The 23165-nt window shown below is 36.6% G+C and overlaps 2 protein-coding genes across 2 annotated transcripts in view; one reads left to right on the top strand and one right to left on the bottom strand.

The window, feature by feature from the left end:
* Nucleotides 1-11612, top strand: part of LOC121370965 (activating signal cointegrator 1 complex subunit 3-like) — a 179091-nt gene extending 167479 nt beyond the window's left edge. Inside the window, exons 36-43 of the mRNA XM_041496524.1 lie at nucleotides 1563-1697; nucleotides 2945-3000; nucleotides 3904-4066; nucleotides 5150-5301; nucleotides 6551-6704; nucleotides 7043-7157; nucleotides 7854-7945; nucleotides 10105-11612. Coding sequence (XP_041352458.1) covers nucleotides 1563-1697; nucleotides 2945-3000; nucleotides 3904-4066; nucleotides 5150-5301; nucleotides 6551-6704; nucleotides 7043-7157; nucleotides 7854-7945; nucleotides 10105-10428 — 1191 coding nt within the window. The 3' untranslated portion in view covers nucleotides 10429-11612. The remainder of the gene's footprint in view (nucleotides 1-1562; nucleotides 1698-2944; nucleotides 3001-3903; nucleotides 4067-5149; nucleotides 5302-6550; nucleotides 6705-7042; nucleotides 7158-7853; nucleotides 7946-10104) is intronic.
* A 5583-nt stretch (nucleotides 11613-17195) lies between these two features.
* On the bottom strand, nucleotides 17196-21597 carry LOC121372406. The gene is made up of 3 exons (XM_041498711.1): nucleotides 20809-21597; nucleotides 19452-19559; nucleotides 17196-18456 (listed from the first exon to the last, which is right to left on the bottom strand). The coding sequence occupies exons 2-3, from the start codon at nucleotides 19511-19513 to the stop codon at nucleotides 18045-18047; spliced, it is 474 nt and encodes a 157-aa protein (XP_041354645.1). The 5' UTR covers nucleotides 19514-19559; nucleotides 20809-21597; the 3' UTR covers nucleotides 17196-18044.
* Nucleotides 21598-23165: the final 1568 nt, after the last annotated feature.

Here is a 23165-nt window from a genome sequence, read left to right as displayed (position 1 = left end):
CCCTAGGGAAGGGACAGAATTATCCATCACACCTCCACACAGGCCTCATGCAATGAGAACTGAAAATTGCCATTAATCATTTATGGGTTATGCAAAAATAAATCCAGGTAACCCGTTTTATTTTTGCACAACATGTTATGACCATATAAATGATGTTCTAAATTTAATACACAAACAAAGAATGGGTTACAGTGATAAAAATAAGCAGAATGTTTTACTAGTCCAACGGACAAATACATCTAGAAATCTGTTTGTCTGCCAACATTTTCACTTGTCCAAATAAATGGTTTGTTTTATTCAAGTACAAGGATAATGTTTTTGATTGCTTAAAATGAAACTGCATTGAACATTTTCACTTGTCCACAGGACAACCACCAAGGTGCATTTTGTTTGTCCGAATAGATTTTCACTTGTCTGGAAATATGGACAATTAAGTGCTTATTTCGAACACTGGGTTATGCTACACTAGACTTGCACAAGTGGCGCATATCCATGACTGCCTTATGCTCTAACTGTGATCTTAGTGCTAAGATCACTTTATGTCCATAACTACCTTATGCTCTTACGGTGATCTTAGCACCAAGATCACCTTATGTCCATAACTACCTTATGCTCTTATGGTGATCTTAGTGCCAAGATCACCTTATGTCCATAACTACCTTATGCTCTTACGGTGATCTTAGCACAAGATCACCTTATGTCCATAACTACCTTATGCTCTTATATGGTGATCTTAGTGCCAAGATCATCTTATGTCCATAACTACCTTATGCTCTTATGGTGATCTTAGTGCCAAGATCATCTTATGTCCATAACTACCGTATGCTCTTATGGTGATCTTAGCACCAAGATCACCTTATGTCCATAACTACCTTATGCTTTTACGGTGATCTTAGTGATCTTAGCACTAAGATCACCTTATGTCCATAACTACCGTATGCTCTTATGGTGATCTTAGCACCAAGATCACCTTATGTCCATAACTACCTTATGCTCTTATGGTGATCTTAGCGCCAAGATCACCTTATGTCCATAACTACCTTATGCTTTTACGGTACCTTATGCTTTTACTAAGGTTATGTCTAACTACCTTATGCTTTTACGGTGATCTTAGTGATCTTAGCACTAAGATCACCTTATGTCCATAACTACCTTATGCTCTTATGGTGATCTTAGCACTAAGATCACCTCATGTCCATAACTATATGCTCTTATAGTGATCTTAGTGCCAAGATCACCTTATGTCCATAACTACCTTATGCTCTTATGGTGATCTTAGCACCAAGATCACCTTATGTCCATAACTACCTTATGCTCTTATGGTGATCTTAGCGCCAAGATCACCTTATGTCCATAACTACTTTATGCTTTTACAGTGATCTTAGCACTAAGATCACCTCATGTCCACAACTACCTTATGCTCTTAAGGTGATCTTAACGCTAATATTACTTTGTAAACCAGGCCCTGATCCTTTACTGCACCATTCATGCACTTGATCACCATTATAATTCATCATCGTTGTGCTGTACATTTGTTGACTAGATGTTTGATTTTGTTTCAGGACAACAGAAGTGTCTCACCACTGACTCTGGGCAGGATTTCATCCTACTACTACCTGAATCACATCACCCTGCGAATGTTCTGCGAGGATCTCAAACCGGACTCCAACATCGAAGAGCTCATCAAGATTTTGTCTGTGAGTGCACAAAGTTATCTTAACTTGTAGACTCATATCCAGAGTTAGAAAAAAGAAGAAGTTTTATCAAGTGCAAAACAGTGTGCTCTTTGGGGAGGCAGGATCTTACTCAGTTGGTAGAGTGCTTGCTTGGGGTGCTTTGGTCATAGAGTTGGACACCCTCAGTAGACCCATTATCTGACTGGGTTTTGTTTCTGTACCAACCAGTGCCTCAAGGCTGGTACTTTAAATTCTGTGGTATATACTGTCTTGTCTGTGGGAAAGTGATTAAAACAAATCCCTTGCTACTAATGGAAAAATATAGTGGGATTTCTCCATGACCGTATCAAAATTAATAAACGTTCAACATCCAATAGCCTGTGATTAAGAAATCAATGTACTGTGGTGTTAAAAAACAAAACAACTTTTTGTCTGTGTGTGCTCTTCAGAGGACCACTTGACCTTTTATAAGTTTAAAACTTCTAAATATACTCCATTTCAAGATAACAAAAAAAGAGAAGAAAAGCTATATTTGTTAATAACACTTCAGCACTATCTAGTGGGAGAACAAAACCTGCTGCTGCCACCGAATAGCAGCAAAGGATCTTGTAAATACATTGTTTCTTTTTGACATAGACAGAACAGCACATCCCAGTATTCCAGCTTTGGAGCATGGATTGTTATTAAAAGAAACTGATGGATCGACCAAAATCATAAATCTATTACTCTTCACTCTAACCACTTCTCCACTACTGGTATATCAAAAGAATTGGTACAATGTATGCTGGGGTCTCACTACATAGCATAAGTGATGGTGGGCCCGCCATCTCTTAAGACTAACTTTCAATATGCCCGCCATCCATTGGCAGTGATAGTAATATCCGCTATCCATTTATTTAGGCCGCCATCCAAAATCACAAGTCATGCCATCGTCTTGAACTACCAGAGTAATCAGGTTCATCGTCGTTTACAAGACATTTTCGAAGTACTTGTACCCTGCAAATCTTAGGTACATGTACCATCCCTTCCTATAAGTGGAACCAGCTCTACCGATTCCCTCCATCCCTTTCCTAAATACTGGAGAGACCACTTGTATGGTCTTCTGTTTATGAGGAAAGTGAACGTGCATATTAAAAAATATTACTAATAATCAACAGAAGCTTCTGATTAAACAGTGTGCCGAGTTGACTTTAAACATTCATTCCCTTTCTCTATTATACATCCAGACATGTTGTGCAATGTATTATGTTGTGTTGCTTTGTTTTCAGAATGCTCATGAATATGATGAACTTCCTGTGAGACACAATGAAGACAGCATCAACAGGTCAGTGATTCAAATGCAAACAGATAAAACATCTTGTCAATAGGTATATGGCATACCTGCCAACAGGTTACTAAAGTATTAATAGATGGTGAACCTACATAAGCCATTTCAAATTCATAAATCTTCCAAAACTATACGTAGCTCCCCTTTTACATTTTGACAGACCGTTCAAAATTGCGCCTAACTTTCTTCACAAAAATGTGAACCATTTCTCTTTGGCTTAATCCTACAGGACATTCCAAATTCCATAGCACCATGCCACGCTCCACCTGTTACCGGCCCCGGTCAGAATGCTGGTGCTCCCTTGCACCTGCCAGTGCAGACGACCCTCCTCCAACACCTCCCCCCCCTCCTTTTCTGTACTGGACGGAGGAGCCGGCTGAGGTCAGCACCTGTGCCCAGGACAGACGTGCGCTACAACAGCTTGCTCTGAATGTGCATGTTAAACATTCTGACCTGACCTGACCGTAATTCTAAGAGTCATGAAAGTTAAGATTTGTTGTGATGTAGTGTCATGGCAAATGCCAAGCAATATTAAGGTGCCCCTATCCAATTAAGGTTCAGGCACGTTTGCTCTGGGCATGGCCTCTGACTTTGCCGATCTCCAAGTGTCATGAAAGTTCCGTGTTCTAAAGATTTGTTTTTTTTGCCAAAGTCTTTTCAGTTATATTCTTTATAATCAGTCAAAATGAATCCGTTAATAAAATGAATATAATAAAACCTATAATTCAGTTAGCTTGAATTAAAGGCTAATTATTGTACAAAGTACAAATGTCTTGTCATTATTTGTTCCTGTCTACCACACAGATTTTGCTTCTTACATATGTATGTAGCCACTTTAACTTGTGAAGATTCCTAGATTGTTTATTAATAATGTAACTTTTAATGGGTTTATTTTTACAGCGAACTCGCCCGGAAGATGTCTCTCGACTTGTATGCCTATGATTCATCACACACCAAGACTCAGATCCTGTTACATGCCCACTTCAACCAGACACAACTTCCCTCAACGGACTACTTCACAGACACCAAGTCTGTTCTCGACCAGACAATACGAATACTACAGGTACACAGAGACAGGCAATACAAGCTCTCTTCTGTATTTATAAATTGGCGTTCCATGTATTAAAAGTTATACACATACTCTTTCTTACATCAGTTCCTTTGTGCAGACAGACATTCATCATGGAATTAATGATGTAAATAGACACCATGGATATTACATTCTCACTTGAAAAGCTGAGATTAAATGGAGACAAATTCTCTGAATTAAGTACAGTTGCTTAATATTCACTAATTAAAAGCATCTGCTTAGTATTTGCTAATTAAATAGTTACGTATTCTTGCCTACTCTTACTTCTTGAATACCAATATGTATATACCTTTACAATGCATCAATGTATACGTTTCACAAATTCAATGTAATTACAACATACATGTAACACAGATTCTCAAAGTCATTAGTATGTTGTAAAAATTAGTTTAACCTGTGCTTTCCAGCAGTGTCCAGCACAGAGAAGTACAAAAATAAACATAAGAATTACATCACTGGGCTTGGTGGTGTTGTGGTTAAGCCATCGAACATAAGGCTGGTAGGTACAGGGTTCACAACCCGGTACCGGCTCCCACCCAGAGCGAGTTGTAACGACTCAGTGAGTAGGTGTACGGCCACTACACCCTCTTTTCTCTCATCTAATCACTAACAACTAACAACTAACCCACTGTCCTGGACATACAGCCCAGACTGAAGTGTGTGCTCAGGACAGCGTGCTTGAACCTTAATTGGCTATAAGCACAAAAATAAGTTTACATGAAAGAATTACATCTGTTGTAAAAAAAAATTGTCTTGCCTCAATGATGGCAGGTGAGATGTAGGTGTTAATTTTCTAGTGGTCATGACACCCACTTTTAAGTCTGTTTTAAGCCCTTTTACAGCATACCCATGCAGTACTGTGAAGTACAAATTTAAAATAATTGTCAATGTCAATTTTATTAAATCAGATTTGCATTTTATTAATTCAGATTTGATTGTCAGGACAGATTATCTATTAAAGATAATCTGTCCTGACCATGACAATCTATGTTTAATTTTTCTGTCAATCATTGATTCTGACAGAGATTATTGTTGTACTGTTTTTCTTCCTTCCAGGCCATGTTAGATGTGTCTGCGGATCAAGGCTGGCTCGTGACATCGCTGCGAGTGATCATGCTCATACAGATGGTAGTCCAGGCTCGCTGGCTCCACGATTCCTCTCTGCTGACTCTGCCCAACGTCATGCCGTACCATCTCCACTGCTTCAAGTAGGCTACATTTTATATTATATTGAGAAAAAAAACACCATCAAGTTATGGCTGACTGAAAAACTGAATTTTGTATGGATGATGTTTTTCAAGTTGGTCGTGTTAAAGTAAACTATTTTTAAAGACTGTCCTTGTTGTTTTTATTAACTGTGCTGTAATATGTCTTGCATTTTAATAATCTGAAAGGATAAGAAAGAAATATTTAACGACACCTCAGCACATTTTGAATACGGATGTTTGGTGTCTGATGGTTATTTTAATACTTTGTCAAGAAAGAAAAAGAGAGAGAGAGAGAGGGTGGAAATCTACTGTTGCCACATAGTGTACTCCTAATAACCTGTGTTGTGTGAGATTGATGGTGTTCTGGATACGGAAATATTGTTGATCACTTCAGCTGTAAAAAGTAATTGTTAAGATTATCACTATCGCATAATTTTGGTTTTGTTTCACAACTTAAATTAATGAAGCTAACTTGCAAAATGTAATACATCATACAAACACCCAGAGTTCCTCAAATGTTCTCTTTTTATTGTACTTTTTGTACCGGTAACTAAATATAAAATAAAAAAAATTAAAAAATTTAATTACTATTTCAGACTTGGCTATGAACAAATTTGAGTGGAGTAATTAATTGCTCCCCTAACAGATCACTGGAACCATGCACTTTAAGATATTGTTTTGAGCATTGGTATTTTATCCGCTTGTAGTACTTTTTAAAAATTCACATGCTAAGGAGAATTAAAAATTACTTCCCTTGAGCTAGTCTCAGGGAAATGATGGGAAGGCACTCTGATAGCTCCCCTGAAACAACAAGGTCTGCTGTTTTTAATTATTGTTCAGTCATGTATGGGTTTTTGCTTATTTATAATACAACACGTTTGTGTTAAGTTTAATTGTATTGGAATCCTATTCAGACCTCGCAGAGAGTGGGATTTAGCTCAGTCAGTTTGAGTGCTTGCTTGAGGTGCTTACATCGCACGATTGAACCACCTCAGTGGATCCCTTAAACTGACTGGGTGTTTTCTCATTCTAACCAGTTCACCACAACTGGTCAAACCCATGGTATGTTCTTTCATGTCTGTGGGAAAGTGCACATACAAGATCGCTTGCTGTATTAGGAAAAATGTAACAGGTTTGCTCTGATGACTACGAGTCAGAATTACCAAATGTTGACATCCAATAGTCGATGATTAATTAATCACTGTGCTGTAGTGGTGTCGTTCAACAAAAACAAACTTCTTTTTTTCAGACCTCGAAGCAGTGGTGGAGCCCGGAAGAAGGGGTCTCCAGACTTGTCTGTTCCCATAGAAACCTTACCCCAGCTGATGGTCACCTGTGATGGCAATTTCAAACTGCTGTCGGCCATGTTGGATGGAGAGATGAGTCCTGCACACATTGACCAGGTCAGTCTGGATAGTATCAAACAAATTACAGGGCCACACCTAGTCTAAACTAACTGACTAACTAACTGCTGAAAATAATTATTTATAAATTTAATAACAACATCCTGATACATCCTGATAAAAATTGTTTTACACCAAAAATAAATAATAAAAACCAACATGTATATATGGAACTTCAGAAAGACAGCATGAATGACTGTTTCTGTTTAAGAATTGGGGTTAACATTTTTTGTTTACAGTTGTATCATACAATATGTCATCAGCATATTAACTGATTAGAAATTCATGTTAGTTGTGTATTTTCTGTTTAAGAATCAGTTAACGTTTTCTACTTGCAGTTGTATCATACAATATGTCGTCTGCCGCAGATTGAAGTGTCCATGGCCATCAAAGGCTGGTGGGCTGGTGACAAGAGGCAGCAAAATGAAAAACCAGTGAACACAAGACACAGAGGTTTTTACTTCTTTTGTTTCACCTGCTATATACTATAGGTGTTTTCTAGTCCGAGTTCTAAATTGACTCTGTTATCATTAGCTATCTTTCATAAGTGCTCTTTATATTATAGGTTTTCCATGACTTAATTATCAGGATTCAGTCCCGATCTTGTAGTCTGTTTAAACATTTTTATTAAGTTCCAAATATGAACAGTACAATATTTGGCTTAAATGGAAGTGCAACAACTTACAAAGAATATCATCAATAAGAACTGATTCAGGTTTTGTGAAATTTTTCAAAATATATAATAGTTTTGAAGGATGACAAAATTGTCTAGGATGTATGCATGGGTACAGTTTGACGACTTCATGTAAATAAAACATTTTGAAAAGGCATCTCTTCCATCGTTGTAATAAGCTTAGAAATCTTGTTAAAATCACAAAATTAATGGAAGGTGTTGGTGTTATTATTTTATTATTACTAAGACAGGGCTAACTCTGGTACTCACCAAGTTCGACAATTGTTAATTTTACTTTAATTTGGCGAATACATTTCATGTAATAATATTGTTATTTTGTTAACAAAATAAATGTTTTTTTCTCACTGTTTGAAGTTTTGGTGAAATTTTCAGCTCACCCAGACCTAGTTCTGATTAGGAGGTTGTTTGTAATAAGATATTTTGGTAGATGTTATATTCACATGTTAAATTTACAGGTGGCCGGCGTCCAGAGAGTTCCTGGATAACTATCCATGCTGACCAAGAGTACGTCTTGAAAATCACCCTGACACGAATCAACAAAACTAAGGTAACAGAATTGGTCGTGACCATGCATTCAGTCTTCCCAAAGCTCAATAACAGAATATGATTACATCAGTGTTCGAGATTAAAAGTTTTGAGCAGTATCCGAGTTGGATACTAATAATTCAAAATCTGGTATCCCACCTGAGAATTTAGTATCCCACTTAAATGAAATTCATAAATAACATCATAACAAATTTGGATGACACCGTTCTCGTTCCCAATCTATTGCTACACCGCAATCAAAATCGCAGAATTCGTGAAATTCGCAATCAAACGGAATTGGCAAAAATATTTGCTGCATCTATTTTTGCGTAATATTGACATAAATTAATATTTAGCAGTAATCAATAAGCGTTTCTGACATTACTAGCGATAAACCTACCTGTATCAATTTTCTGCAGATGTGGAATCGATCAGTGTCTCAAATAAAATTTGAAGGGAGGAAACATCCAACAAAAACAATAGCGACTTAGCGGTTCCCAGCATTAGACTGGGTACGAGTTGGGGGAGATATTGTTACGGCATGGCATTAGACTGAGTAAGAGCTCAAAAATACTGTTACTTAACTTCACCAGTAAATGACGACTTTCACTGTTTCAGCAACAACAAAAAATGCAGTATTAATAAAACCAAGAACCTTATATGGTATCCCGGTGGGATACTGGGTTCTTGAAGTCTGGTATCCAAAATTAAATTCTGGTATCCCCGGGATACTGGGATACCGTTAATCTCGAACACTGGATTACATGTATGTTGATGTACCCACATAGGAAGCCAGTATTATAGTAACCTTGGTGTAATTTAATCACAGCTTAAATACAAATGCTGTAGAATTTAGTTTTTATCAATTTAACTTTGATAATATATAGAGGATACTCCCCGAGTGTCCTGTGATATCATAATTTATCAGCACGAGTTGATAGAAGTATGAAAACCGAGGCTTGCCAAGAATTTTTATACTTTCATTGACGAGTGCTGATAAATTATGATATCACAAGACACTTGGAGGGTATTCTTTTTATCATTCATTATCATTCTTTTCATTTGCGACAGTTATAAACAATGTCAGTAATGTGGGTTGAATGTCACTATATTTGGTAGCGGTAGACTCGTTAACTAGCAGAACAGCAGTGGTGTGACATCACTAATGATAGGTTTAGCGCTGAAACAAACACAGTGACGTAACAAAATTTGTCTAGTGTGGGGAATATCACAAATTATAGTGCCAACGATATCTTCTACAAAAGCCTTTAATGGATGATAAATCTTTTTAACAGCCATTATAATAATTGGGATAATGTGTAATATTTTATTGCCTATCAGCTAACCCATTACGGTATTGAACAGTTTACAACAGACGTCATCAGATGATACATTAAAAATAATAAGTGCATGGCTGCTTAATAATTATCAGTATTATTTGTTATTAACTGCAGCCATCATGTTTTATTTTAAATACTTTCGTTTTATTCTAACCATTTCTGGTTGCACACAGAATTATTTTTATCACCTGTATTGACAACAGGTAACAACACCACTTTATAATGAGCTCATATATATATTAGAGTCATTTTATTTAGTTAAATCTGTCTTGTATTTGTGTTTTGTGCTGGTAGCTAACTGAGGTTGGAGAACATCAAATACTATAACTGCATTGAATATTGTTGAGTTTGAACCATTTTGAATTAAAGTAACAGGTACTCTATACAACAATAATAACAATAATAATAATAATAATAATAATAATAATAATATATGTAAATTGCTTTTATTGTTTTGAAAAATACATGGTCCCAACAGCTACATGTAGATCAGGCATCCAATTATAGTAAATGACTGGAGTCAACATGAACCGTAGATTCATCTGATTCTTATGTAATGGTGCACGTCCAAAATTACTCAGCATTCTGTGTATCGGGTTGTGTGGCTGTGTTGTGCCATTTTTACCTATAAATAAATTAATAAAAAAATGCATATAAATTTTCTGTTTGCACCCAACCTCATCGCAAAATACACGCATTATTTTTAGTACTGATATGCATTGTTCACAAAATTTACAAGTCGCTAAGGTGCGTATTTGTGAACAAAAAACACATCGCAATATTAATCTGGTTTAAAGTATATTTATGTTATATATATATATTTTTAATTTCCTACCAACAGAAACATGACAGCAAAGCCTCATCTCCGAAATTCCCCAAGCCTAAAGACGAAGGATGGGTGCTTGTTGTTGGAGACATTGAGAACAAGGAGGTTATTGCCTTGAAGCGTGTGGGGTACGTCCGAGGCCGAACCACAGCACAGTTGGCTCTGTTCACCCCAGAGTCGACCGGACGTGTGATATACACGCTGTATCTCATGAGCGACGCATACCTAGGCTTGGACCAGCAGTACGATTTGTGTTTGAATGTCATTCCTTCCAACATTGAGGCTCAAGTCAACACAGAACTTGAAGGTGAACTTGCTGACCTTGACTTTGGAGACTGACCTTGAGTTCGGTTAATGTTGACCTTGAGACTGACCTTGAGTTTTTCTGTCAAGCATGATGGATTTTGACCTTGAGGACTCTTTGGTGATTGGTTCATTATGATAGGATCATGACTGATGGCTGTGAATTCACAACTGGTGCCAATAAAAAGACAACTTGTTTTCTGTGACAAACAAATGATGTTTTTGTGACAAAGAAGTGACTGGATGAATTAGTAATCTAGTATTTCTAATAGTGTTATGACTACATGGATCAAGAAGTAGTGAGGATGGTTAAGTGCAATGTTTCTTTCTTAGATATTATCTGAAGGACCTCATTAAGTGTATTTTCATTTAAAATATAATATGTTATATATACTGATGGAAAGAAATAAGGGAACACATGGTATTTGAGACCTAGTGTAATTCACTACTGGAGTAGTTATTTCTGTATAAAATACAGAGATGTATTGTGACACTGCATGTCAGTACTGTGGGGTTGACATCCAGTAACACAGTTAATTTCCTGATACTTGAGGATAAGGATTTTGGTTGCAGTCAACATTTGATGTTATTACTCACGTGTTCCTTTATTTCTTTCCATCAGTATATTTCATTAAGTACAATACAAAGTCTATATACAAAGTAAAATATTTATGATTTTTAAAAATATTGAAATATTTTCCAATATAAATCTATATTAAATGCGGTAACCAGGACCATGTAACTTATTCCTAACTTTATTATTGTTTGAAATCTATATTCCTTGTGGATAAATGCATAACTGAATCTAATAACTGGAAATGGCAAGTGAATCGGGTATCAAATCCAGGTTGAACGTAAAGGTGAAAGGTGTTTTGTGTCTGATATATACATGTATATCAGAGTGGAAAATGGATCATCTAGGATTGACAATATGATTGTACAAAATAAGAGGTTTGTTAAATATAAATCATTTTGAAAAGGAATTTACAAAAAATTATTCTCAGTTTAGCTTAGATTTTTATAATCTGTTCTTGATCAGTCATAAATTCAGGACATTATTACACAGCCTGGAATGTGAAACATTTTTATGTTGCATTCTGTATGGGTAAAAAACGAGTGAGAGAAAATGTATATTTATTTTTATTTTATCAGTAATGTATTTCATCACAAGTAATGTATAATGGTATAATTTAAATAAAAGAATGTATAATATGAAAAAAGTGTTCATATGTCTTTATTCTGAAGCTATTAAATTTGTAATACATGTACATCAAAAAGTGAGTTATATCTTTATATTGAAAATATTTTATTGCTTTTAAAAACAAATGGATTAGGCACTTGTTACACAACTTACTAGGCCTTCTCTTTTGCTTGTTAGTGTGTGTGTGTGTGTGTGTTGTGTGTGTGTGTGTGTGTGCCTGTGTGTGCATGTGTGTGGGTCAAATAAATATAAGAATATACAATATATGGATATATAAAACAAAAGTGACAACATAATTTAATGTTTGTTTGTTTAATAACATCACTAGAGCACATTAATTAATCCTTGGTTATTGCATGTGAAATATTTGGTAAGTCTGATACATGCATAGTCTTAAAGAACACTTGCTACATTTTTTCATTAGCAGCAAGGGATCTTTTATATGCACCTTCCCACCTCTACCGACTGAGCTAAATCCTGTTGCCAGCATAATTTAAAATATGTATACTCAGTCTGTGAGTTATACAAGAATAATTGTAATTTATATCCAGTATGATTTTTACATATAAAAAATAACTTAATTCTGAAATCAATTTTTTTTAGCTTTCCACCCCAAAACAAGGAATTCATGAATTGATATATTAAAAGTAATAAAATGTAAAAGTAAAAAACAATAAAATTGAATAAAGTTAAAGTTTGTTTTGTTTAACGACACCACTAGAGCACATTCATTTATTAATCATCGGCTATTGGATATCAAACATTTTGGTAATTTTGACTCATCAGAAGAAACCCACTTCATTTTTCCATTAGCAGCAAGGGATCTTTTATATGCAGTTGAATCCATTGCATATTGGTTTATAGCATTAGTCTGTTATTAATTTGCATATTATTCTGCTGCACAGAACCAATTGGCATTAAACCAATACAAATTATATCGCATAATTGAATAGCTTTACAAAGACAAATATCGGTTAATTGCATACAAAACCCAAAAATATCTAAAACATTTTATCAGAAAATGTTCCACAAATCTTTAATATTTTATCAGAAACAATTGTAATTGCACAGAGAACAAAGCTGAATGTTCTATGTTGGTTAAAAATTAATGTGCATACAATATTGAAAGAAAAAATCATGTTAAAGCACTCATTGTCTTTAACCAGTTGTGGTGCACTTACTGGAACGAGAAAAAACCCAATCAGCTGAATGGATCCACGAAGGTGGTTAGATCCTGTGATGCAAGCACATCAGGCGAGCACTCAACTGACTGAGTTAAATCCCACCACTGAAAAAGCACGAAACAGCAAGAGCACAATTGTACAATTACCACCAAAGATACAGGTATATGTAGACTAATACAAGGACAAAAGCCAGATAAGGGGACATAACTCTGAATATTCTGTACCATGGGTAGGTCTGTGGTATCGTTTCCTGCATCAGAGCCTGGGGTGTAGGAAACATAGCAGAGTAAATGGGTTATAACTAGTGAATGAGAATGATAAAAATTAAAAACAAATGTTCTAAATAAGCTCTTAAAAATATATCTGTATAAAAAAAAGTGTAAATTGATGCATTACAATTTTTTAATAAAAATATGTGATGATCCCGTAAGCAGATTCACCTTATCATTATTGTACACTATGTAATGGAAAGACGCAGTGTGGATATGAAGTACTTCTTCAGCACTTTCGCAAATGTAAGAATGCTACAGCAGTTCAAGTGAAGTACAACTGACATGGTGTGCTAAATGTGTACCACCTATTCAAAAAAGTAAAGTAAAGTTTGTTTTATTTAATGACGCCACTAGAGCACATTGATTTTTAACTTATGATCGGCTATTGGACGTCAAACATATGGTCATTCTGACACTGTTTTTTTAGAGGAAACCCGCTGTCGCCACATAGGCTACTCTTTTATGACAGGCAACAAGGGATCTTTTATTTGCGCTTCCCACAGGCAGGATAGCACAAACCATGGCCTTTGTTGAACCAGTTATGGTCGGTGCAAGTGGTTTACACCTACCCATTGAGCCTTGCAAAGCACTCAGGGTTTGGAGTCGGTATCTGGATTAAAAATCCTATGCCTCGACTGGGATCCGAACCCAGTACCTGCCAGCCTGTAGACCGATGGCCTAACCACGACGCCACCGAGGACAGTACCACCTAATCAAATCCCAACAGACAACAATAATAACATATACAGCTAAAACTGCTAAATGCAATCTTTAAATAACATATACACCAAACATACAAATACTACAACCTCCCACCCTTAAAGTAAATTACACAATGACATGATAAGGTGAACCTGCTTACAAAACCATCACATATTTTGATAACAGACTGCAATGCTTGATCTACAGTTGATTCCAGACATGATAAGGGGATGGATCTGCTACAAAACCATCACATATTTTGATAACAGACTGCAATGCTTGATCCACAGTTAATTCCAGACATGACACATCTGCTTATAAGACATCACTGCTTGGACATTAATAACTAAATGAATTAATTTGATATTTCCCATTCTGGACTGTGATTAGTGTTACTTGTAGGAACATTGTCCCTGACACTATTGTATATTAGCAACTGTGAAAGATTCTAACGACAACTTCGACTGTATTCAAAGGACTTTTTCCACTCCTATGACGGTTGGCGTCGCTTGTTTTGGGGGTTTTATTGTTGTTTTTTTGTGTGTTTTTTTTGTTACTGTTGAAATGCAGCTAATACTACTCATATTAGACTTTGTACTGCCAGTAAATAACTTTGCTAGGAACGTCAGTCTGTTGAAAGCAATTAACATTACAACGGCTAAAAGGTCACACAGTACATAGGCACACCTGTATTTTTGTTTACAAATTTGTTCAGTTGAAATTCATCATAATTATGTTTTACTACAATTTCGCCAGATCAATTTGAAGACTCAATTGATTACGTGGGTGGTCTAAACAAAATAGATCTCCAGTAATAATATTTCGATCACCCCAAGCTACCTTATTACGAAGCCTGTCTACCAGACACAAAATATGTTTATTTTTATTCTTTGTCAAAAGCTATGTAAGGTACTGCCAAAACTAGGGTTTATAACCTTGAATACATTGGTCATTCGCATTCACATATCCAGCCTGCTCTATGTACGGGGCATTGTACAATCAGCATAAACGCCAACAGGGGTTGGAGTAAAGCAATATATCTCACAATGCCCAAATGAGATAGCATGTCATCCGCTGGATATATGTTCTAGAATATGTCCTTAAACAAAATCAACACATACACTAATTACCTGCGATGTCCAGAACTAAGGTGCAGTCTGGCGGTTTCAGTAAATTTACCGAAACAACTCGAACATTAGTGTGACTGGACGAACGTAGATTGTTAGTATTTTTAGACTGCATTTGAAGATCGTAAGTAAATATTTTCAAGTGAAAATTATTATCGAATTGATCTGTATATTGAAGGGAAATCAATCTAACAGATGAGATAGAGAATAATACATGAGCGACCGTTAGATACTATTTATCTTATGAGTTGTTTTAAAACGTATCTGATAGCGAAAATGAGTTGGATACGTTTTTAAACAATGAGTTGTGAGATAAATGTATTATTCTATTTCTACAGAAAACAGTTAAAATAAATTTAAACGCCTTTTCCAACTAAAACCAACGTACCGCCCTAGCGTTTAAAGTTAATGTGTGCGTCACAGACAGGTGCTTTTCCATTAGGTGGTATGACATTGGTGACCTGGTCATCACCAAGGTACAGCCAGTCGTATGTCTGTAAAATGTTATCGGACGTATATGTGTCAACAAGTATGTATTATCAAAAATTACGGAAGACATTTTTTTTCACCTCATTAAAATATTATTTCTATCGTTGATATATATTGAAGATATATACAGCGATAAACATATATTCGATCTAAACCACAGTGTTTACACATACAAACTATGCACGATTAATTACCATATGTCGGGACAACAAAACCCATAATACAGAAGAATAACAACATGACTGTTTTCTAGTTCTCCGATTACATATGTCGATACCTTCCATCTTTGTTTGAACGATATTACTCGTGAATCGTTTAGTATTGCTTTACTGTTGGTTTCACCAGCAAAATATCTTCCTGGTTCGTTTGTATAAAATTGGTTCAAAAGGTGTGCATAAAAGAAGATTTGTTACTGCGGTATACAGGAGATATCGCTGTTATTTATGGGACCTACAACAGAAAGGCAAAGCCCGATTCCGTTCATGTATGTGTGTTTTTGTTAAACTAAGAATAAGCTCTACAGAGATTAAAAAATCAAAGCCCATTTATTCTATAGTCTCTTTATATATTGGCAAGATATGATGACAAAATACATTTCTTATGCTAGGTTCAGACTACCAACTACCTGTAGAAAGTTGGCCAATTTCTGCTGTCACGACTTCTGCGACTGTCCAGTTGAGTTGTGAATGCGCTCAGAGTAACAACGGGGCGTCGTGTCGAGTTGTAATGCGCGCTCAGATTAGCAACAAATGTCGGGCCCGATTCATTTTTTGAATCGGATACGACGAGACCGTCGTAGAAGTCGTGACAGAAGAAAATTGGCCAACTTTCTGCATTCAGTTAGCAGTCTGAACCTAGCATAAAATATAGCTTTTTAGGTCGGAACTAGTTTTACCCTAGTTATTATCATCAAAGGAATGTTGATCTTTGACCGTACCTGCAAACTGTAGCCTATATATCTGACTAGAACACCTACGGAATCATCTGAAAACAACAAGTAACATACCGTAATATCCCTGAGTGCCTGCATTTGTGTGTTTGTTTCTGAGTAAAATAAACTAAGAAATATATTTTCCCCTTCCGTAATAGAATATATGTACGTATATGACACTTTGCCGATTTCATTGTATGGAGTGGGATGAGATAATTTAAAGGAACCCGAGCAAACGTTTCGCTAACGTTCGCGAACTATTTGATTGGTTCCCGACGTGGTCATTTAGTTTAACGTGAAGCGCATAAACCAGTCTAGCGGACGTTTTTCGGTCTGGCTGAACCAAGCCCTCATACCTAGTAATCTAGCCAATGATAACGTGCAAACGGTTGCAGAACTGAACACACACACACACACACACACACACACACACACGTGCGCACACCCACACCCACAAATACACACATAGACGTAACAAAAGGAGGGTGGAGTGGATTGGATGAAAAGGGGGAGAGAGAGAGAGAGAGAGAGAGAGAGAGAGAGAGAGAGAGAGAGAGAGAGAGAGAGTGAGCGAGTGGATGTGAAGAGAGACGTATACTGCTGTTACACCCAGTTCCGTCCAGTGCCGAGTGCTCTAAGACTGTGGTATGTTCTACCCCATCTATAAGGAACATCGTTTGCTGCTAATCAGATAACATATTAAACAGCTACAACTTTCTTCTGTAACCGTTCAAACACAATGTCACAATATTTTAATATTTCACAGCTGATAAACAATGTTTTGAAGTGTCGTTATAAAACTCCTTGCTCCTTTCCTTCCAGTTATATTTAGTCTCAGCAACGTAGATGTTTCACATGCATGGTTTACAACACAGAACAAAATGTCATACACACATTAAAACAAACTTTAATATTAATTAACATATTCCAATTTTAATATGATAGTTCTAAAGTATATACAACTATTAACAAGCAAGGCAAAATCTATCATAGTTACTTGTTCATACGTCAGACAGTGTATGTACTGACTAAGCAATAAAAAATATCTCATCATGATAAAAAAAAAATGTATGCAATTTTATTTCATCTATACCACTGTGTGAAGTAGCCTTGTGCTTGAAACATGTATGGGGTACCTGTAAAAAACCCAGTACTAACATTTTATGCGGAACTAGGGTACTCATAGACGCTACCCGTTGTTTCTGAAATGAGCAGCTTAACCACCAATGTTTTTCTAGTTTACTTTAAGGGCGAGGGGTGATATAGTACTTATATCCATGGTTTACATGCCGATTGATATGCAGCAGGTAGGAGGTTTAGCCATATATGATACTATTTTCGTCTATGGGATTGGATTTGGTGGTATACACCCAACACACCACAGCTTTTGCGGTAACTAACTTGTAACATGACGTTGAATGGTAAGAAAAGAAGTTTAGCCCATTGAGAAATGGGATTTAAAAAGTGTGTGGTTATATAGATTTACTGCATACTGTTGTCCACGGGAACACAACCAAAACATGGTACGAAATGATAACACCTACAGTTCCCATTAATTAAAACAAAATCGTACACAACAAAAATAACAGACTAGTTCGACAGATGCACTGTCGTATTCATATACTGTTATACTTATAATGGTCAAGGATTCCAGGTGTTTGCTGTAGATAATGACATCATGACATCCACACTTGACATCTCAGTTTGAGATGACAGTTGTTCATAGAGAAGCCCATTGACTGCATCCTAAATGTTAGTATTTTCATTCAACTTTTCATATACATTTTGTGATGTCATAGATGGATCCAAGTGTTCGTATTCATTTGGTTGGTTGTCTTGTGAATTAACATAATCTCTGTTACTAGACGAGTCTAAATCGTGATCCTGACCATCGCGTCCTGAATTGACATAGCTGCCGTTACGCGTGGATCCACGGGGACTCTGTTGCTCTGGCGTGCGGCGAGGAGATGCTGAAGAATTAACATAGTTTCTCTGTGGAGAAATGTCACCAAGGCGTGGAATGTTGTTTGTTTGGTTGGGGTCACTGATTTCGTAGACTGCATCACTGATGTTTCTTTCTTGGACTGTTGGCCTGGTGTCTGTGTTCACCATTTCGTGGTCAGCAGATTCGGACTTCGTTCTGTGTCTTTTGAGATGCCTGTAATGTATATATTGAGAAGTTGTTTTACTTCATTTCAACCTATTTACTATGGAAGAAGAAGGAATGTTTTATTTAACGACGCACTCAACATATTTTATGTACGGTTATATGGCGTCGGACATATGGTTAAGGACCACACGGATATTGAGAGAGGAAACCCGTTGTCGCCACTTCATGCGCTACTCTTTTCGATTAGCAGCAAGGGGTATTTTATATGCACCATCCCACAGACAGGATAGCACATACCACGGCCTTTGTTACACCAGTTGTGGAGCACTGGCTGGAACGAGAAATAGCCCAATGGGTCCACTGATGGGGATCGATCCTAGACCGACTGAGCATCAAGCGGACGCTGTACCACTGGCTACGTCTCGCCCCCGTATTTACTATGGGTTATTATTGATTGAGATTGATTTCTGGATGAAATTCTGTCGACAGACATATACACACACACACACACACACACACACACACACAGCAGATAGATAGATGTAGTTAGATTGTGTGTGTGTGTGAGAGAGAGAGAGAGAGAGAGAGAGAGAGAGAGAGAGAGAGAGAGAGAGAGAGAGAGAGAGAGAGAGAGAGAGACAAGGTGGAGGGAGACATGATGGAGGATGAATAGAAAGATAAAAATTAATTAAATAACGAGATAACTCATGATAAAGTGTTTTGTAAAAATTTTCATTCTGATCGAAACCTAAGAAATGTAAATAAAACAAAACAATATGACAAAATCAACAACGGATAACCAACCATTCACACATCGTAATTTGTAATGACGTTTTGGCAACAAAGAGCAATGCAATAATAAACCTATAAATCCACTGCCTGTCACGGACACAGCATGTTTATACAGTCGAAAGGAAACATCTTACTGTCACAAGTCCACTACCGTATTTGAGTGGTGACACTAGTAATATATTTCGCTTTGACAGTCCCATATTCTCTAATTTCCCTCTCTATTTTGTGATAGGTTACAGAAATATACTTGCCAACAGAAAAGTCCGGATAATGTGATAAGTGAAGTGAACAGTATTCCAGTCACAACAGCCATTGCTATAGTAGAATGCTTGTAGTTCTCGATAACAGCGACATCTACACTGTATTTTTTTTAAAATAAGAATGTTTTAGTTGAAATCTATTATTATTAACACCTACAAAAATCGAAGATTAAATAAAATAAATAAAATGAAGTTTGAAAATTATTAACAACGAGATTGTTTTTCTAAGATACAGCATTCCAGCCTTAAAACCGGCCTCGGTGGCGTCGTGGTTAGGCCATCGGTCTACAGGCTGGTAGGTACTGGGTTCGGATCCCAGTCGAGGCATGAGATTTTTAATCCAGATACCGACTCCAAACCCTGAGTGAGTGCTCCGCAAGGCTCAATGGGTAGGTGTAAACCACTTGCACCGACCAGTGATCCATAACTGGTTCAACAAAGGGCATGGTTTGTGCTATCCTGCCTGTGGGAAGCGCAAATAAAAGATCCCTTGCTGCTAATCGGAAAGAGTAGCCCATGTAGTGGCGACAGCGGGTTTCCTCTCAAAATCTGTGTGGTCCTTAACCATATGTCTGACGCCATATAACCGTAAATAAAATGTGTTGAGTGCGTCGTTAAATAAAACATTTTCTTTCTTTCTTTTCCAGCCTAAAGTCAGACATACATGTATCTATCAACGTTATTTACGTGTTTGGTATTAAAACAACACTGCCACTAAGACTGGAAGGAAGAAAGGATATGTTTTATTTAACGACGCACTCAACACAATTAATTACGGTTATATGGCGTCAGACATAAGGTTAAGGACCACACAAATATTGAGAGAGGCAACACGCTGTCGCTACTCTTTTTGATTAGCAGCAAGGGATCTTTTATATACACCATCCCACAGACAGGATAGTACATACCACGGCCTTTGTTACACTGGTTGTGGAGCACTGGCTGGAACGAGAAATATCCCAAATGGGCCCACCGACGGAGATCGATCCCAGACCGACCGCGCATCAAGCAAACGCTTTACCACTGGGCTACGTCCGGCCCCACATTGCCACAAAGACTGTTAACTGGGTTTAATTATGTTTTAATTGTTCAGTTTTCAGAGAGAACTGATAAAACAGTTAATTTCTTTACAGACCACGATTCTATCATCTTATTATTATGCAAACGTGCAAAATGAACCAATAGGCCTAACTAATGCAGCCATTTATACTTATAAAAATCTGCTCTTACAATTTTTATAATGTCCCGTCAGAAAATTTTAATTGTCTTAACTTTTAATAAAAATAATAAAGATCTATACAAAATAGTTTTAGATTTTTTACGTTTTACTAATTGAGTGCATACATACATTGACTGATATCGTATTCAGATGAATATTCTGCAGAAACACTTGTAGTCACCTCTGTAGATGTTGATGTTGGCGGTGATGTCTGGGGTTTGCGTATTGTGTTCTCTTTAGCAAAATATGTTGTTGAGCTGCAGGTCAAGTTCATTTGAACATCCCTAAACCCTGTGCATGAAAGATACCTATATTTTAGATAGTTAAAAACACCCACAGTCATAGACTAGACATACACACATGCATTTAACCTGTTATCAATTCTGACTTCTAAGACTCACCATTTTGTTAATATGTAAATGCATCACCCTCACGTTTGATATACGCCATAGAACTGGACATACACATTGCTTATTTAGCAATATTAAGGAATATAATTATGTTTAACGACACCTCAGCATATTTTAAACTACGGCAATTCGATATCTAACATATAATGGTTATTTCGACACTTGGTCGAGGAAATCCGCTGCAGCCTTTTATAGGTTACTCTTTCCAAAAAACAACAAGTGGTATTTATATGCGCTTTTCCATAGACAGGGCAACACATATCATGAAAGCGACACGAGTCCACCGAGGGCGGAGGATTCTGCGACTCATCGAACATCAGGCGAGGCATCTACCCCTATGCTAGATTCTTCCTCTTCCATCCCTCGATTAGGAAACAGTATATACAAGAATAAAGGTATTCTAAGACATTCTGAGTTAAGTTATTGTATTGTCTGACTTTCTGTATCTTTTAACATATAAATGTAATATAAAAGGTTTGTTGTAAATTTGGTCATCCCCCTCTCTCTCTCTCTCTCTCTCTCTCTCTCTCTCTCTCTCTCTCTCTCTCTCTCTCTCTCTCTCTCTCTCTCTCTCTCTCTCTCTCTCTCTCCCTCCCAAATTTCGAAATAACTATACGTTTCACATCAAATAGTTATAACTTTATAATCAGATGTACTGTTTAGAGACCATTTCTCTACGGCCATTGTATTGTGTCTCAGTCGTTCCTAATGACAACACTCATGAATATCTTATTTTGAAGTTATTTCATAAGGAACTGACAGACAGATATTCTATATATATATATATATATATATATATATATATATATATATATATATATATATATATATATATATATAAGTCACACATTAAGTACACAGTAATTATAACTACTATTAAACGACTATTCCTGTTGAATCATGAAGTATGATCTAATTCATAATTGTACCATGACACGGTGTTTTCCCCTTTGATGTTGTATGTGATGTAACTATGATACCATTTTGGGACGTCACTGTAGTTTGGAGGCATGGCCTGAAACAGCGTGCACGTATACTATATTACAACTTCTAATTTTGTTAGATATATCATGGCTATGTTAAAGGCATACTGTCACAGATTTAAGGACCTTATTTCTCTAAAAATGGATAATAAATAAAATTTACATTAATTGTTGGAAACCAAATCTAGCTATCGCATCACCTTAACTGAACCATGATGGAGTGAAATCCATGTCATCCCTCTCGGCAATTTTAGTTTTTGAATTATGGACCATTGCTATAATTTAATTATTTTTACAAAATGTCATTAATAAATGAAGTATGGCGGTTATGAAGATGGTTGAATAAAGTACATTTTGGAACAAATCGAATTATTTTTGTTCAGGTAATACTTTGTGAAACCATTAAATAGGTCAGTGTTCTGTGACAATATGCCTTTAAATTGCACCTTTTTTTTTTTACTTCATGTGTGTGTGTGTGTGTGTGTGTGTGTGTGTGTGTAGAGGTTACAACAAAATAACACAGTAAATTCTTACAAATATAGTGTTACTGTTGGCGCACAACTGACGCATTCGATTGGCGACTGTTGTAAAGAGACGCGATTTTATATGGACTGTGCTTGACAGTTGGTAAGTCTAGATCACATTATACGACGCGACTCAACTGTTGAGTTGAGTTGAGTCGCGTCGTATAGTGTGATATAAGCTTTAGTCCGCGTACTATGTTGTTCGAGAGCTAGATGGACATTTGGACGGTTGTGGTCGCTCTTTTAGCCAGAGATAACTCAATATTATAGTGAAAACACGGAATTGCTGCCTACTCCACGGTAGAAAAATATCCCAGCTCTAGTACAACAGTAATCCTATAGTTGACGCTAAATACCTTTACATTGATCATTTTCGAGTTCTCTGATAACAAATATTTCACATAGTAACCACTAATACACACACACTACAGGAGAAGAAACCCGTCAACTCCTACGTATTTAACCGGGACATTATTAAAAGGGCTAGTCAGTTGTTAATGTTAGAGGCGTGACTTAGTGACCGATACCGGCCTCAGTGGTGTCGTGGTTAAACCATCGGATATAAGGCT

The sequence above is a fragment of the Gigantopelta aegis genome, chromosome 4, assembly GCF_016097555.1.
Source record: "Gigantopelta aegis isolate Gae_Host chromosome 4, Gae_host_genome, whole genome shotgun sequence".
In the NCBI taxonomy this organism is placed as follows: domain Eukaryota; kingdom Metazoa; phylum Mollusca; class Gastropoda; order Neomphalida; family Peltospiridae; genus Gigantopelta; species Gigantopelta aegis.
Note: the sequence above shows the minus strand (reverse complement) of the source record. Positions and strands in the feature narration are given on the sequence as shown.